At 34.8% G+C, this 17,272-nt stretch overlaps 1 protein-coding gene across 1 annotated transcript; it reads right to left on the reverse strand.

Annotated features, from left to right (window-relative positions):
• Positions 1-228: 228 nt before the first annotated feature.
• On the reverse strand, positions 229-16,512 carry LOC141663617 (serine/threonine-protein phosphatase PP2A-2 catalytic subunit-like). The gene is made up of 11 exons (XM_074469408.1): positions 16,330-16,512; positions 13,882-13,938; positions 6,579-6,662; positions 5,390-5,461; positions 4,253-4,324; positions 3,634-3,674; positions 3,260-3,326; positions 1,802-1,993; positions 1,629-1,718; positions 1,413-1,520; positions 229-708 (listed from the first exon to the last, which is right to left on the reverse strand). Exons 1-11 carry the CDS (start codon positions 16,414-16,416, stop codon positions 643-645), a joined length of 936 nt encoding a protein of 311 aa, XP_074325509.1. The 5' UTR covers positions 16,417-16,512; the 3' UTR covers positions 229-642.
• Positions 16,513-17,272: the final 760 nt, after the last annotated feature.

The following is a 17,272-nucleotide window of genomic DNA, read 5'->3' on the forward strand; positions in this document are numbered from 1 at the left end:
GGGTGTATAACTTGACTTGTAAGTTCATACTTCTTGTTCTTGACAGCATCTGTTTCATGTACAAAAATTTGGTACACAACTGGATATACATGTACGTGTTCCGTTGCATACTACTTGCTACAGTTAAATGCCTTCGTTCAATTTTGGACAATGTAAATCTAATAATACATTAACCACTGCGGCCATCTAGATCAGACCACTCATTGAGACTTTCTGCATAATCTTCAATGCTATAAAATTACTTTGTATGATTAAATTTCCCTCAGTATACAATTCAGATTAAGGAACTATTTGCAAATAAAAGGAGTCGAAAAGCATTGGTTTTTATACTTTCGCTCACATAATCGAATAATAAGAACATAATATATAGAAAAAAAACAAACGTTCAAGGAAAGATGCATAACAGCCTTGCCAACTCCAGTTGCCTCGATACTAGAATGCCTATAGCTTACATTAAATTATAAATTATCTAAGACTTTGTTCACATCTCCTTTTATGTCCTTGGGACCTCCCAAGTCTGCAAACCAGAACTCAAAAGCTACAGAACTTGCAATCTTCAATTTGTTTTACAGATAATGCCTTGCTACCTTCTTATTCCAGCTCGCATGCAGACATCATCCTTGGCAGCTTTACCAACTTGGTTTATAAGAAATAATCTGGTGTTCTTCGGGTTACATCAGGTTCTCCTCTCCTAGGAGCTGGATCAAACTGCAAATTTAAAAGTAATAGAATTAGACTTGCCCTCGTATTCATATAACTACATAATTCTTCTACATATTTCATCACCACGACACTATTTTGCTAACATAGATAAGAAAGGTCGGGCAATTTGATGTTTTGTGCCTGTCCTGTGAACTAAAGAGCTAAATAGGGCCATGAATCCAGCAAATAATCTTCAACTGACGGTTAAAACATTTCACTGAAATAAGGCTCCAATATTAGGCAGAAATGTGCAGCCAACTTAAATTCCCTACAATACAGATGGAGAGAAGTTCCTAACGTATTTCAAAGAAAAGAAGACTATAATCTAAGTTCCACAGGGGGATGAGAAAAGGGGTCAAGATAAGTGCCATTGTCATTGTGCAAAGTATCTCCTGATTCACAGATTGTATACTTCTTTGGCTAAATAGAGTATATTGGCCCTTTAATAATAGCGAGGAAGACATCAGTTTATTCGCAATGAGCAAGCAAAACCTAAAGAACACTAGCTATATACTCGAGTATTAAACAAAAATAGCCTAGAAACTGTTAAACACACGCTAGTTGAAATATATTATATATGAAGCATGCAGTAGTAAGGAACCTAATTAGAGTGACAGTATGTTGGATGCTGGGTGATAGAAAATCAGAAGGCAGGAGTACTACACAATAGAACATTAGTTATAGCTGATTATAGGACATAAATAAGAGACCTGAATAAACGTATGGCCATTGCAGTCGTCAACTTCCAATATTGATGCCATGTTTCCACAACGATAACAATAATTTGGTGCGCTAAAAATGGTAACCACCTTTTGCTCCTGCCACATGACAGATAAGCAACAGCTGATTAATAAATTAATTAAAATACAATACTAGATACAGAAATTTAGCTATGTAGTAATAAGAACTAAGTAATAGTAATTTACATGTCCCCAGTTAAATCCTTCCATAACCAACTGATGAGCTCTAGCAATAAGCTTCAGACTGTTGGTCTGGTTAAACTGCTCAGATATATCCTGCAAATTTTTTAATTATCATACCACATTTGTTAATGTAATCAGAAAAATACGTATTGAAAATTAATAGGGTCAGATAATACTTGGCCAAAAGTATATCCAGCACCACGGGGAGATATACCCCAACCACAGCGGTCATCCGGGTCAGACCACAAAAGATCACACATTGGACCTTCATGTGGAACTTCTTGGACGCGGTCAAAATTTCGTATATTATCAAGGGTTTCAATCGAAGGAGACAGTCCTCCATGTAGACAAAATATTTCTGATTCAACCTGGAATGTACAAGGAACCGACTGAATCAGTTTTGCAGAAAAAAATAAAAATAACTTCTTAAATGCTTGAATATACATAATTATAGTTTCTTTGCAACCACTATTTATTAATAAATCATCTTTCCTTTCCAAGGTCGTGAAGGACGACGCAAAATTAGACATTTGCACCAGCAGTTTTAAGCATATATACCTAGAGAATTCGTGTAACAGTGAAGTAATTTAAATCATGCAACTACAAGGGCGTGTGATGATTTCAGCTATATAATCTTGAAAATATCTATCAAAGAGGCACCGACCGAGTATTGCACAAAAGTTACGGTTTGTTTTGGCCAATCAAAAAACTTATTACATCCTAAGACGGTCAGGTAAAGTGCTGAGTAAGACTGGGAAAAGGTCCTAATTTATTAGGAATGCTATACTTCCAAGTGTAAAGAGAGTAACTAGCCAAGTAGATTAAGATATCCTATGGCACAATTGACAGTGATAAGTCTCAAGCACATACATTAGTGTTTGGTTGATATATTAATTTGACTGCAAGGGATAATGCTTACCTTACATGACCCACAAAATTTTTTTGGTTGAATAAATGTTTGACGGGAATGGAAATGCATACCTTACATGGCCCACGGGATGCTTTGAAAGTCAGTGTTCACAAACAGAATTCCAAAACAGTAACAGGAGAGAGACTGGAAGAGACATCATTTTTGGACAGTGTTCATAAAAGAAAAGTTGCTTCTTCAAGTACCCAGTAACAGTCTTATTTAGAGATTAAATAGAGTCCCGTGTGGTAATTTTTCACAGCTACTTTAAGAAAATCTCTACCCAACTTGACCCTTTTTTATAATAAAATTTCTATCCAATACAGCACAATAACCTTTACAATCCATCTATTTCCACACAAATGTAGTTCAACTTTTTACATAAAATGCATAATATTTACATATTATGTTGTTAGTTATGATAAAACAAAATATCTACACATGGATCCACACAATCTTTTCAATGACTAAAATTTTATTTATTTTACTACAATCTTCTTTCCCAAAATGCTACTTTGAGCAACTACTGAATTGATAGAGTTTATTAGCAAGGCAATTCAAAGGTTTATATGTGATTTCAGTAATTGTATTAATAATTGTAACGAGAATGATTAGGCCTAGTTCAATATAATCAAAACTAATGTGTTGTGCTTCGGTGGAGGTATTGTCTACTTAGTTCATCTCTAGTAACAATCATGTAAATACAAGAACAAATAACCAAACTAACCAAAGCAGTCAGTGGTAGATAATCAAAAAGATCCGTAAAGATCTTCCAAACATTAGCATTGCCATACCTGAAGACAAATGTAGATCTTTAGTACCAGATTAATAATGCAAAGCAAAAGAAACTTGGTAGAACATTTAAGAAATAAAGACATCCTAAAATATTTAAGACCACCGAATCATTTGTTTCATAGTTTGGCATATAATTTAATCTCCAAAATCAGTGTGCAGCTACATCACTATCTTAATTGATTTACGAATCTTCTTCAATGTATAGAGGGGGAGGATCCTTAAATCAACACAAAGACGGTCTACAAACAAAATCAATAAAGTAATAGAGATGCTGAGATTGTAGAAAACAAGGATGCAAAGACTTACTTCCGCAGACATTCGTCATAAAACCCGTATACTTGTGTGATCTGTAGAAACATAGATAAAAATGACATTCAGCTCATTGCATAAATGCAAACAAAATGAAAGGAAATGCACAATCAAAATGGGAAAAACTGTTGTGAAGCTTGCAGAACCAATTAGCATTGACTAAGATCATGTCTAAGGCCAGAAATTCGCAGAATGGTCCAGACACTTAAGACCAGATATTGCTAAACAAATTTGCATGGCTCAACCAAATATGATGCCTGACTATAAAAATGCAAGCTTCGGATCTTTCATATATACAAAGTAAAAACCAAACATACAATGTACTAATGTGGACTAGTTTAGATGAATAGCTAAAGACGGGGAAAAAGAATGAGCTTCTTACAATAAGTTAAATTAATCTATACATCATTCCCAATTAGTCGCCTTAAATAAAAAAAATGCTTGAAGATGGCATTGAGGTTCCAATTCCCGATTATAATATATTTCCATTTTTAACATTTCCGCGCCTTGGGCTCTTCAATAAAATTAATTAAATACCTACATACCGGATCTAGTACAACATATAATAAAGTTCGTCATGAATAGTCTTCAGATGTAACAAAGAAAAAAGACAAACCTGTCGACTCTCATGATTCCCTCTCAGAATTGTGATTCGTTGATGATAACGTACTTTCAGAGCCACTAGAAGCTATATGAAGAAGGAAACTAATGTTAGTAAGGAGTAGAAACATGCATATAACCAAATCAGTAGCTGACAGATAAACTAAGCCACAGCAGGCGGCTGAAGTTCTGAAAGGTTATTAGAACTATTCTCAAAAAAAAAAAAAATTCAGAAGTGTTCGTACAATACCAAGCTCCTTCACATAATTTTGTTAAAACAAATTTTTGGCTGCACTTTGTAATGGTTTATTATCATAATAAGGACCACTAATTAAGTTCATCTATGCAGAAAATAACTAGCAAAGCACGTGCTGTATTGTCTTGCAAACCAAGCATTTGAATGGTAGCACATTCGCATAAGTAACTTTAAAGTTTAAATTAATTATATCATTTGCAGAATATATTCTTTTATGCTAGGCGGGCGCTGAAAGTCTTCTAATTAAGTGTCAGTGTCCATACCCACGTCAGAGTCTGACAAGGGTATTTAAGGTCTATGTTACTCCGACTTTAGTTTCGGCCACCGTATCTGTGTCGGTCACTCATACACATACACAACACAGACACAAAACTTATTCCATGTCAGGTCCTTCGACTGAAATGTAGACACTGAACGAGATAATAAAAAGATGACTAATTTGCAAAATCATTTAAAATTCATGTTTATTTGTCATTTTTCCAAGGAATTTCATCCAACAAACTTGTTTATTAATAAATTATCCGTGTCCCTTGCCCTTGTTAAAAAAAGGTAAAACAGATCAAACATGCCATGTTCAGAAGCTAAAAATAACAGAATTAAACAGAGCTAAAGATTGAAATTGCTCAAAACAACAGAGCAAAGCAGTATCAATTAGGTCCGGCCGTCTTTAGGCATCAGGACACTTTCGGTGGCTTGTTTGGACTTTAGGACACAGTGACAGTCTATGGCTTTGTTTAGATGTTAATGCAGCCTTTAGCTACCTTTGTCTGCCAGGAAATCTTTCCATATGAATGTGTGTATAAAAGTAAAATCCATAAAACAGAATGAAAATGCCACAAACAGAAACAGTAACGAAAATTTTCCAGTTGCAGATATAGAAGGTAATTCAGCTCTTACCGTGACAGTTTCAACTGAATAATATCCACGATCAACATAATCCCCCATAAAAAGGTAATTTGTATCAGGGCACTGCCAAAAAAGAAAACAAAAAGAAAACAGTAGCATAAATAAAAAAAATACAGTTGATAAATATCACAATAATTTTGTGATTGTAGAACCTTAATTACACAAACAAAAAAAATTACAAAGGAACAGACAGCTTTGGGAAATTATGCTACAAAACAGAAGCTTTTCATTGTGGAACGCTATTGGATTTCCAAAATCTTAAAGAAGTTGTACGCTGTCATTTAATTAGAAGACTAGCATCGTTGTGCGCGTTGATCTAATAAAAACGTGATTTAAACAATTTTGTTTAAAAAATTCCAATTCTATGCCTATAAATGAATGATCCATTTCCTAACTTGACATCAAGATGCTCTCCAGAAATGGAATAGTTCAATTTGGATATCCGACATCTCTACATCTGTGTACTTGATAACTATTGAGGTACACTCTGGTCTAGCCACATGCCGTGAATCTGTTAGAATGTATCTATCTTTAGAAGTACTGCTGAGGGCAGGAGTGGAAAATTTCTGGTTTCATACTTTAAGCAAAAACACTAAATAAAAAAGGGTGGAAAGGACTCCGCACTTTCCTCTTTCAAGATAATGAAATACTTAGGAGTATAAAATATAGCAACCTTTGTATGAACATGTCATGTTCAATCTTATAGATATAACATGTTGACCCCCTTTTACATAAAAATCCATGAACATCTACACCACCAATGAAAATCACATCTAATTTTCATAAATTTCTCTTAATATGATTACAAAAATTAATGATAGCAGGTATAAGTTATAGGTTATAAGCTAGCTAGTTATTGTCTTACAAATGTTTGCATGTATACAAACTAACTAATATTCGGTTAAACGTAAAAAGAAGAGGGATGCAGCACAACAAACAAGATGAATGATGATGCAACGGAACACTGTTATATATAATACAGAGAGACAATAACAGATCATAATTCCAAAATAATAATCAGACTAAGAAATTGTTATCAGACGTATCACGTATCATATATCTTTTCAACTTGTTTTAGATATATAAGCCAGCACTTGATATTCAACCGTAATATTTTCACTGGTAAAGAAGTAGAACCAAAATGTAGAATATTGAGAGCATAAATGTGACATATATGTACCTTTCCTCCAATGCGAAAAAGCTCAGCAAGATCATGAAATTGCCCGTGAATGTCACCGCATATGGTCACAGGACTTTTAACAGGCTGTAACACAGGATACAAAAACCAATGCACCGTTTAAATATGGTTAAGTAGCTCATATTACAGGAACATAGTAACAAATAACACATCATTTGCACAAGAGATGACTATCTTATTTTTATCGACATGCCAAAAGATTACCGCTCTCTTATTTTTACAGATGCCTAAGAAAGTAATGTTAGCAGTAACTTACAAGGAGCATCACCATAGCTTAGTTTCTCTAGTTTATATATCTCAATGGACCTAATGTGATTGTTGCGACAGCATTGACATAATTAATTAATCAAATTATACATATACAACTCCATCAATGTATAGCAGTAAAAAAACATCTCTGATTCAGGACACCTTTTAAAAAGACAAAAAATAGATGACGCCAAAGAATCATAGGATCAGGTTGGGCTCTTCACTTTGAGATTAAGTCAGATAAATAATTCATATGATGCAAATTCAAGGAGGTATGGAAAAATATATGCAAGAAGGCAGAAGAAAGTTCCATAAAATAATTAAGTTCATTGTAAGGAGTTATAAAGTCTTAACAGAGTCAAACAAGTCTAGAAGTCTCTTAGGAGTTTGAAAGTCCCCTACATTAAATGTTATCTAGCTAGAATGTTCCAAAGATTACTATAAATTCTTGAACTCTATTTGTTCAAGGCAGAGTTGAATGAATTAAGTTTATTAATTTCCTTGGGTGTGAGACCTAAGTAATCTAGGTGTGAGGCCTAGTTATTCTCTCTTTTTTTTCCATATAATTTTGTTCATCTTCACTTAGTATCTTCACTTAGTGTTCCATTACTTACTTTTGAGCTATTCTTTATAAGAGTTCAAAGCGCTATATATAAAGATCATGCATCAGATCATTTGTATCAGCACCTGATCTCGTTCAGCATCTGTAAGTCGGCCTCGGAACGTGTCGTCATAGCGCTCCCTTGCTCTGATACCAATCTGATGGTAAGTCTTAATGTTTTAAATCGACGGATTGAAAACATTGATGTAGATTGAAACAAAGTCAAATCCAACTGATTCTCCTGAAGGAGAGTCTTCTGGTGCAAACAATGACGGAAACGAACAACCAAATGAAGAAGAAAATGCAAGGCGGGAACCACTGAATAATGGACTTCCATGGATGCAACAGCCACAGGAAACTTCAACAGAGGCCTGTATGCCCCTTATGACACAGCTGGGGATATCATAAAGAAGGTGAGAATTGATGTACCAGACTTTGACGGAAGATTTAACGCAATCGATTGGATTTCTGCAATTGAAGAATATTTTGACTGGTACGATATGACTGAGGAGCGACGTGTGAGGTTTGCCAAAATGAAATTGGTTAATCTTGCAAAGGTCTGGTGGAATGGTGTTGAAGCAGACATGCGGAGATTGGGGCTACCTCCAATAGTGACCTGGCAGGAGATGAAGGCAAGGCTGCGGGAAAAATATATGCCTCAAAATTATGAAGATAAGCTATGTGAACAGCTTGTAAATTTGAAGCAAGGAACGATGACGGTAGCAGAGTATATGCAAAAGTTCGATGAATTAAAAACAAGAAGTCAGATTGTTGAAGATCCGCGCCATAGCTTGGCAAGATTTAAATCTGGTCTCAGATTTGAAATCAGAAAGGAAATGCTGAGATACACTCCGTATAGCGTGGAAAATGCTTTCCAAATTGCACTTGACTTGGAGGAATATTTGAATATGACGACTCTTAAAGGTTCTGCTCAAATGAAAGAGGCAGTAATGAGAAAGTTTAATATCACCAGCCCTGTATCGAAGCCACAATACACTACAAATAAGAAAGGAGGGAGAGGAAAGGGTGTGGACAATAATGATCGGTGTTTTAGATGTGAAGGCAAGGGACATAAAGCTTGTCAATGTCCCACCAGGAACAATCTGCATATTGGTGTTTCAGAAGAAGAGCCAAAAGAAAATGAAATGGCTGAAAACGAAGATGGAGAAGAAACTCCTCAATTCAATGCTGATGACTTGGCTGATTCTGACGAGGAGAACTCTTTGAATATGGTTCCAAAAGTTAAGGAAGCAGATTGGAGGAGGACGACAATATTTCAAACACTAGTAACTTGTAAAAATGAGTTACTTAAGCTGGTGATTGATAGCGGAAGCTGCATGAATGTAATTTCAGCCTCGGCAGTCGAACGACTAAAACTTCCTACAGAGCCACATCCTCAGCCCTATCATGTTGCTTGGATCGATAATACATCCATTCCGGTAAGTAAACGCTGCCTAGTTCCAATAACGTGTGGTCATTACAAAGATTCTATTCATTGTGATGTTGTTCCTATGAATGTGACGCACATTTTACTTGGACGTCCATGATTATTCGATTATGATATATCATTGTGGCAAGGAGAATACCTTTCATTTTTTCTGGGAAGGTAATAAAATTACACTTTATCCTAAAAGTTCCGAGGAACTGAAGAAAATCAGGCCAAAAGCTTCAGAAACTACAACAGATCAGAAGTTACTCGACTCAAATTCTGCAGTTAATAAATCAGATCAACCATTTAAACGGGAAAAAAAGGTCCTACAGTTTCTAACAAAGAAGAAGTTCTTGCGCGAAAGCAATGAAACTGGAGTTACCTATGGAATGGTGATCAAGCGAGCAAATCAGATTGAGGACTCGACAACAAAGAAATTACCAGATGAAATTAAAACATTGTTGCAAGACTTCTCTGATATTGCTCCCGACGAACTACCTGATGCTTTACCTCCGATGCGCGAGATACAACATGCAATTGATCTTGTCCCAGGAGCTCAACTTCCGAATCTTACAGCCTACCGAATGAATCCCTCTTAACATGCTGATCTAAGGAAGCAGGTGGAAGGACTCTTGTCAAAAGAATTCATTTGAGAAAGCCCAAGTCCATGTGCGGTTCCGGCTCTTTTAACACCAAAGAAGGATGGAAGTTGGCGCATGTGTATAGATAGCCGTGCAATTAACAAAATTACTGTTAAGTATCATTTTCCGATACCACGGCTCGATGACTTGCTTGATATGATGACAGGTGCTATAATATTTACAAAGGTGGATCTAAGAAGTGGCTACCATCAAATCCAGATTCGGCCCGGAGATGAATAGAAGACTACATTTAAAATTAAAGATGGCCTTTATGAATGGCTGGTCTTGCCATTTGGGTTATGTAATGCCCCTAGCACATTTATGAGTATAATGACCCAAATATTTCAGCCTTTTATTTGTAATTTTGTGGTCGTATATTTTGACGATATTTTAATATATAGCAAGACCAAGGAGGAGCATCTCTCTCATTTAAGACGAGTTCTAAGAGTTCTACGACAAGAGAAACTCTACATCAACATGAAAAAGTGTTCTTTCATGACATCCAATGTTGTATTTTTGGGATTTATTGTATCTTTTGAAGGTGTGGCAGCAGATCCCAAGAAGTGGCAGCTATCACTAATTGGCCATTACCACAATCTTTACACGAGGCCAGGAGTTTTCATGGATTGGCAACCTTTTATCGGCGTTTTATTAAAAATTTCAGCACTATTATGGCTCCAATTAAAGATTGTATGAAGAAAGGGCAATTCAAGTGGACATTGGCAGCTTCTAACGCATTTGCAAAGGTTAAGGAGTGCATGACTCAAGCTCCAGTTCTAAGGCTGCCAGATTTTACAAAGGTGTTCGAAGTTGCATGTGATGCTTCACACCTAAGAATTGGAGTACTCAGCCAAGAAGGACATCCGGTAGCATATTTTAGTGAAAACCTCAATGAAGCTAAGCTGAAATATACTACCTACGAGAAAGAATTTATGCATTAGTACAAGCACTTCGATATTGGCGTCACTATCTTATTCATAAAGAGTTTGTGCTATATTCTGATCATGAGGCTCTTAAGCATCTTAACAGTCAAAAGAAGCTAAGCCAGAAGCATGGGAAGTGGATAGAGTTCTTGCAAGAATATGCTTTTTTTATAAAACATAAGGCTGGGGTGGAGAATAAAGCAGCCGATACTCTTAGTCGGGTAATTTATGTTATGAATACATTATCTGTCAAGGTGGTGGGTTTTGAAAGGTTTAAGGAGGACTATCCGTCATGTAAAGATTTTCAAGAGCTTTATTCTAGCATGACTACCAGACAACAGGTTCATTCTACTTTCTCTTTACGAGATGGTTATTTATTCAAAGGGCAACGTCTTTGTCTACCATCTACTTCAGTTCGTGAACAAATTATTTGTGAATTACATGGCCGTGGTCATTTTGGAAGGGATAAAACAGTTTCCATGGTTGAAGAAAGATTTTTTTGGCCACGTTTAAAACATGATGTGGCTGTTGCTGTTTCTCAGTGTCGCATTTGTCAAATGGCCAAAGGAACAAAGAATAATTCAGGATTATATATGCCTCTTCCGACTCCTCACAAGCCTTGGCAAGACTTAAGCATGAATTTCATACTTGGCTTACCCAAAACAACTCGAGGACATGACTCAATCTTCGTGGTTGTAGACCGATTCTCAAAGATGGCACATTTTATCCCTTGTTCAAAGACACTAGACGCAGTTATTTTGTAAGGAGGTAGTTCGACTTCACGGGCTGCCAAAGACTATAGTGTCAGACTGAAATTTACACGTTATTTCTGGCGGACCTTGTGGAAATTAATGAATAAATAGTTGAAATTTTCTTCTACCTATCACCCTCAAACAGACGGGCAGACAGAAGTTGTTAATAGGAGTTTGGGGAATTTACTACGTTGTTTGGTTGAAGATAAACTTACAACTTGGGATCATATTTCGGCAATGGCCGAGTTCGAATACAACAGTTCTGTCAACCGAACTACTGGCCGCAGTCCTTTTGAGATTGTGCTAGGTATCCAGCCTAAAAAACCAATTGATTTGGCCCCTTTACCTATATCTGGCCGTCATAGTGCAGATGCAGAAGCTTTTCCCGAACATATTCAACAAATTCATGTCGATGTTCGTCACAAAATTTCTGCCAGTAATGCTAAATACAAAACTCAAGCAAATTTGCATCGTAAAAATACTGAATTTAAGGTCGGAGATCAGGTTATGGTGCGCATCCGATCTGAACGTTTTCCAAATAGCAAGTTCAAGAAGCTGCAGTACCGACATGTTGGACCATATACAATCAGTCATAAAATTAATTCAAATGCTTATGTTCTAGATCTTCCGGCTGACATGGGAATTAGTAATATCTTCAATATTGAAGACTTAACCATTTATCACGGACATAGTGACTCTTCAAAATCTATTGCTCCACTTCGCTTGCCACCTGCTTCAAATGTCCGTGATGAGATTGAGGATATAGTGGATACAACTATTATTTCTACTTGAAATGGTGGTTATCAGAAATATTTGGTCAAATGGAAGTCTAAAACCGTGGTCTGATTGTACATGGATTTCCGATGAAGAATTTCAACGTTTGGATCTTGATCTTTATAACAAGTATCACTCGTTTAACTCGTCGGAGTCGAGTTTTTCCAAGCCGAGGAGAAATGATGCAAATTCAAGGAGGTATGGAAAAATATATGCAAGAAGGCAGAAGAAGGTTCCAAAAAATAATTAAGTTTATTGTAAGGAGTCATAAAGTCTTAACAGAGTCAACAAGTCTAGAAGCCTCTTAGGAGTTTGAAAGTCCCCTACATTAAATGTTATCTAGCTAGAATGTTCCAAAGATTACTATAAATTCTTGTACTCTATTTGTTCATGGCAGAGTTGAATGAATTAAGTTTATTAATTTCCTTGGGTATGAGACTCAAGTAATCTAGGTGTGAGGCCTAGTTATTCTCTCTTTCTTTCCATATATTTTTGTTCATCTTCACTTAGTGTTCCATTATTTACTTTTGAGCTATTCTGTATAAGAGTTCAAAGCGCTGAATATAAAGATCCTGCATCACATAATTTCCTAATCTAGAAGGAACTAAAATGACTGATACCAAAGGCTTCAATAATAAACCTAGACAAATCCGAATTAAAATCAAATTCTACAAAATAATCCTACTCCAGGTAAACGATAAATACTAACATTATCATCCTGATTCCGAAATATTTCTAGTAAAAATTTTATCGAAGTAATTACTCATTACAACTTATTGTTAACTTAAAGAAGAATAAAAAATATTAACTTAATAAATTTATAACTCCTTGATCTTATTTGCCTCGTAGCAAGTGCAATGGTAACGCTAAAATAGCTGTACCTTTGTCTATTTGTTGACACAAAAGGGTAATTTAGGGTGCTAAAACAGAATATATATTCCAATGCTAATGCTAGAATAGCTATAGTTGATACTATATTTAAGTTGAAGAACATATACCAAAGACATTTTCCTCATTATTTTCAGTTAGTTGATAATGTGACAAGGATAGCTATAGCTACCTGTAATTCGATTTTTGTAATCACTTATACATTTGTGCTATTTTTAATTCAATTATAACTGTACAATGGACTCGCTCACTGCAACAAGTAAATGACACAAAATACTACAGAAAAATGTTTGTTTGACACTAGTCAAACTATTATAATTTGTAATCCTAGTTCCTATTCCTATGTATTACAGTACATATTAACATTTCAGTGGAGTTTACACAATTTTGAAGTTGCATTCTAATTTTGAATAAGTTTGAAGACATTAAATCCAGGCACAATGTTTAGGGAGGGTAGATTAAAAAAATCTTGCACTGCACAACAAATATATGTTGTAAGTTGTAACTATTTGTCACGGTCAAACTTCAAAGGAAGAAAAAGATGCAAGGAATATTTTTAGTTAATCTGGAAATTCAGATCTTGAGTCTAGTGTTAATTACTAAATTCAGCATTCGACAATTAAAGCCTTAGGTAATTCAGTAATTTGAAAATCTTCTTTTATCCTCTCTTATCTCTCTTATCTGATTTCGAGAAAATAAACGTATGCAAGTACTCAATGTGTGTGTCTAAATTAAAAAAAAAATATTAAGGAGAAACATTTACTGGCTAACATGTTTATTGCAACCTAGATGTCAATTCCGTTTCAACGTATCAAAGGGCCCTTGGGCATTTCCTACATGCGAACTTGCAGCATATCTATAGAACAAGTTAACTCTTATACTATCATCTAAGTGCCTGTATAAATATAAGCACATCATAAATTGTGTGGCAGCCGATGTCATAAATAGGTTGTGGGTTGTGAAAATATGAAAAAGAAAGGTTTTTTCCAGAAATAGGTGTAGAGTAATAACAAAAACAAAATCAATACCTGCACATTGCTTTCTTTCATTAGGATCTCTTTAGCTTTGTCGCATAATGCCCTCACCTATATTGACAAAGAAGAAAATTATCATTCAAAAGCACCCATCAAAATATTAGCATATAACACAAATTTCACAGATATATTAAATGTTAAGTACAGTTCATTATTAATTAGCAAAACTTTTGTTCAATCACTGAACAAACAGCTACAACAAAGCTCAAAACTGATGGCTCATCATAAATTATATATTTATGTGTGTGAATTGCCTCGAATACTTAAACACTAGTACATTGGTGTCACAAATCAAAATTCCTGTAACTTGAAGACAGATCTAGCTATATCATTCATAATGTAAGGATTCCTTTTCAAATACTGTGGTACACTGCACAAATTAGTTCGAATTGTGAAATTCGAAAAAATATAGCAAGAATTCAAATTAAAGCACCAACAAGAATTAGTTAGTATACAAAGAACTCATTCTGCTGATGACTGTAATGAACCAGCCTGTTACTAAATTAATTACGTATGCAAGAAATCGAAGGAGGGGCAAAAGTGTCATGCAACAGTCAAAGTCAACTAATGAGGTCCAAGGGCAACAAGGGAATTGTACAGGGAAACAAAAGGGGATATGAGAAGAGGAATTAGGGGAATAGGGTTTCATCGATCAATTTGTAATTCTCTTTTTATTTCAAACCTAGGAGAGCACTGGGCCTCTCGAAAGTCCAGATATCCATTTTTATCAGCTGTAATCGTAACTTCAGTACTTGCTCTAATCATTTCCTTTATAAAGTAGTCAGTTCCGTTTAATTTGCAAGTCAAAACATTACAATGACATGCAAAAATACAGCTGACAAACTTAGCTCCAACAGCCACAATAATTTCGCTGTACAGCCATTTTCATAACTTGGACTGTCCTTATTTGTAAAGGTCATTGCAGAAATTCTGTTCTTATTTGTAAAGGTCATTGCAGAAATTTTAATACTCAAACACAGAATGCCTTTCCTAATGCATGAACCTTTGACTTCTTATTACCACGAGAGGGGTATCTCGTATCAGCTAGGCTAAGCCTTGAGACGTAACCTACAATTGCACTTATTAATTTTGATGGAATGATAATACTCTAAACTATCATAAAAGACCCCTAGAATCATTGACAGCAACTGAGAGACTACAATTGCAACCTTATTCACTTTAGTCGCAAATAGTTAGGCAAGATTTCTAGTGGTTTAGTTAATGCTGCAACTGTACAACAGAATGAATATAGAAACGGTAATTTATATATATTCAATATTGTTCTATATCAATTTAAATATTAATAGAAAGGATTTCAATTTACTCCTTATTGGTGTACGCTATCGAATACAATAATTCAAATGATATTGCAATTATATCAATTTGTATATATCTTACTAAGTTGGCATTAAATCCCAGCCACATACTTCCAAACTGCATACAAAATATATTGTCGCATTTATGGTCAGCTATAAACACGGCTTACTCTCCACACTCCAAACTATGCTATTACCATTTCCCGACAAATTATTACATGTGATTTGGCAGTCTGTTCACCAACCAGATTAGCAAGTATAAACACCACCAAAACAAATCTACAAGCAAACTTATCAGGCGGAAGAAAGTAAATCCAAGCAATTTCTAATTTTTGCTAGCTTACCATCCAAAACAGCTACAAGAAAAACCGATCAAATCACATACATAACTTCCTACCAATTACAAAAAAAACCCGGTTATCATCTTTAGTTCAATTCACATATAATCTTGGCAAAGCAATGCAGCCTAATCTTTTTATATTTATAATTTTTCTGTTTCAAATTTCCTTCCCACACAAAATTTCTTAAAACGCACAAATGTTACTGAATCTTATATTCAATGTCATATCAAGAACCTGAGTATATATATAATCATAAGTATCTCTTATTCTCTCAATCTCAATAATACCAATACACACACCTAGCATGCTTTGTGTATTTTCACATTAATTCTCTTAATTCCAAAAATCTGAGATTCACACTCACAAATTTAAACATACATATCTTCTATCCAATATCTAAACACACATTCAATTTATTTAAAAACAAGTACAAAATCTTACATCACATATCCAATTCCATATCTCCGAGCTTAATTACGATTCTAAATATCTCTAATTCTCATAATTACAGCTTTTTTCACACACAAACGCACATAAAACATACACTTTTTATAAACATTCATTATTCTTTTAATTCAACAATTCCGAGACAAACAAACACACATGGACATAAATTAAATAATTTCGTATATACATATGGTGCTCTTTCGTGTTGGCGTAAACATAAACAACGAAAACTTGAGATCGGCAACACAATTGACCAACGCAAATCAAATCGAGATCGAAAAACAACAACAGATCTCAAAAAAACAACATATTTTCACCACAAAAAGAAGAAAGCGAACCTGAGGCTCGGAGAGAGGCTTGCACTGCATAAGCTGCGAAATCTGTTCATCGAGATTGCTGTTCGATGACGCCAGATCCGCATTCATCTCCTCTGCTGTTGTGTATGTAATTGTATGTATATATTGGTGGTAGTGTGTGTTTTGTGTGTGTGATGGATTTGTCGATATATGTGTAGATTTATTATGTGTATGGGATATTATTATGTGTAATAATATAAAGTGATTGAGAGCTGGGTCTGTGCAACCGGAAAGAAAGAGAAAATCGAAAAAATGACAAAAATAGCCGATTTTTGAAAAAAATTAACAAAAATAGTCATTATGAAAAAAGTGGTCAATTTTGGCCGATTGAATACTCCACTGTCAGTTATCCCAATTTCTATAAGATACTACACGGGTAGTTGTGTATTTCATATATGAGATACTCCACTGCCAGTTGGGTATCTTATATAAAGTGGATACTCTACTGACAGTTGGGTATCCCATCGGCCAAAATTGGCCAACTTTTCAGAAATTGATTATTTTTGTCAATTTTATGTAAAAATAGGCTAAATTTGTCATTCACCCCTCTAATTTTGCCGTTTATTGTCATCCTTTTCTTTATTTGTTTTTAGTTCAATAAATCAAAATTACACAAAAATAAAATATTATAATAAAAAACAATATTAATATGTATATAATATGATCACTTCAAAACATAAATTGAACTCGATGAAAGAAAAAAGGTTAGGCATGTTAATTAATCGAAAATCCGATCTGATACCATTTTAACGGATATATATTGATTTATTAAAAATTCGATCTCTAATCCGATTCGATTAAAAAGATCCAATTACAAATGGAGCGGATATGAATTTAGGCCGATCCGATCCATTAATAACCTGATTCGGTTATTTATATACTTATATATTTGTATTTATTTATTTATGTTGCTCAGTAAAGTAAT

This window comes from Apium graveolens, chromosome 1, assembly GCF_009905375.1.
Source record: "Apium graveolens cultivar Ventura chromosome 1, ASM990537v1, whole genome shotgun sequence".
In the NCBI taxonomy this organism is placed as follows: Eukaryota; Viridiplantae; Streptophyta; class Magnoliopsida; order Apiales; family Apiaceae; genus Apium; species Apium graveolens.

What these genes read in the sequence shown, in the direction of transcription:
- LOC141663617 (XM_074469408.1), bottom strand. Translation starts at nt 16,416, where the DNA reads ATGAATGCGGATCTGGCGTCATCGAACAGCAATCTCGATGAACAGATT. An exon ending in TGAAAGAAAGCAATGTGCAG is followed by an intron (nt 6,663 to 13,881) that starts GTATTGATTTTG and finishes CCTGTGTTACAG; the next exon opens with CCTGTTAAAAGTCCTGTGAC. An exon ending in ATTCAGTTGAAACTGTCACG is followed by an intron (nt 4,325 to 5,389) that starts GTAAGAGCTGAA and finishes TTCTTCATATAG; the next exon opens with CTTCTAGTGGCTCTGAAAGT.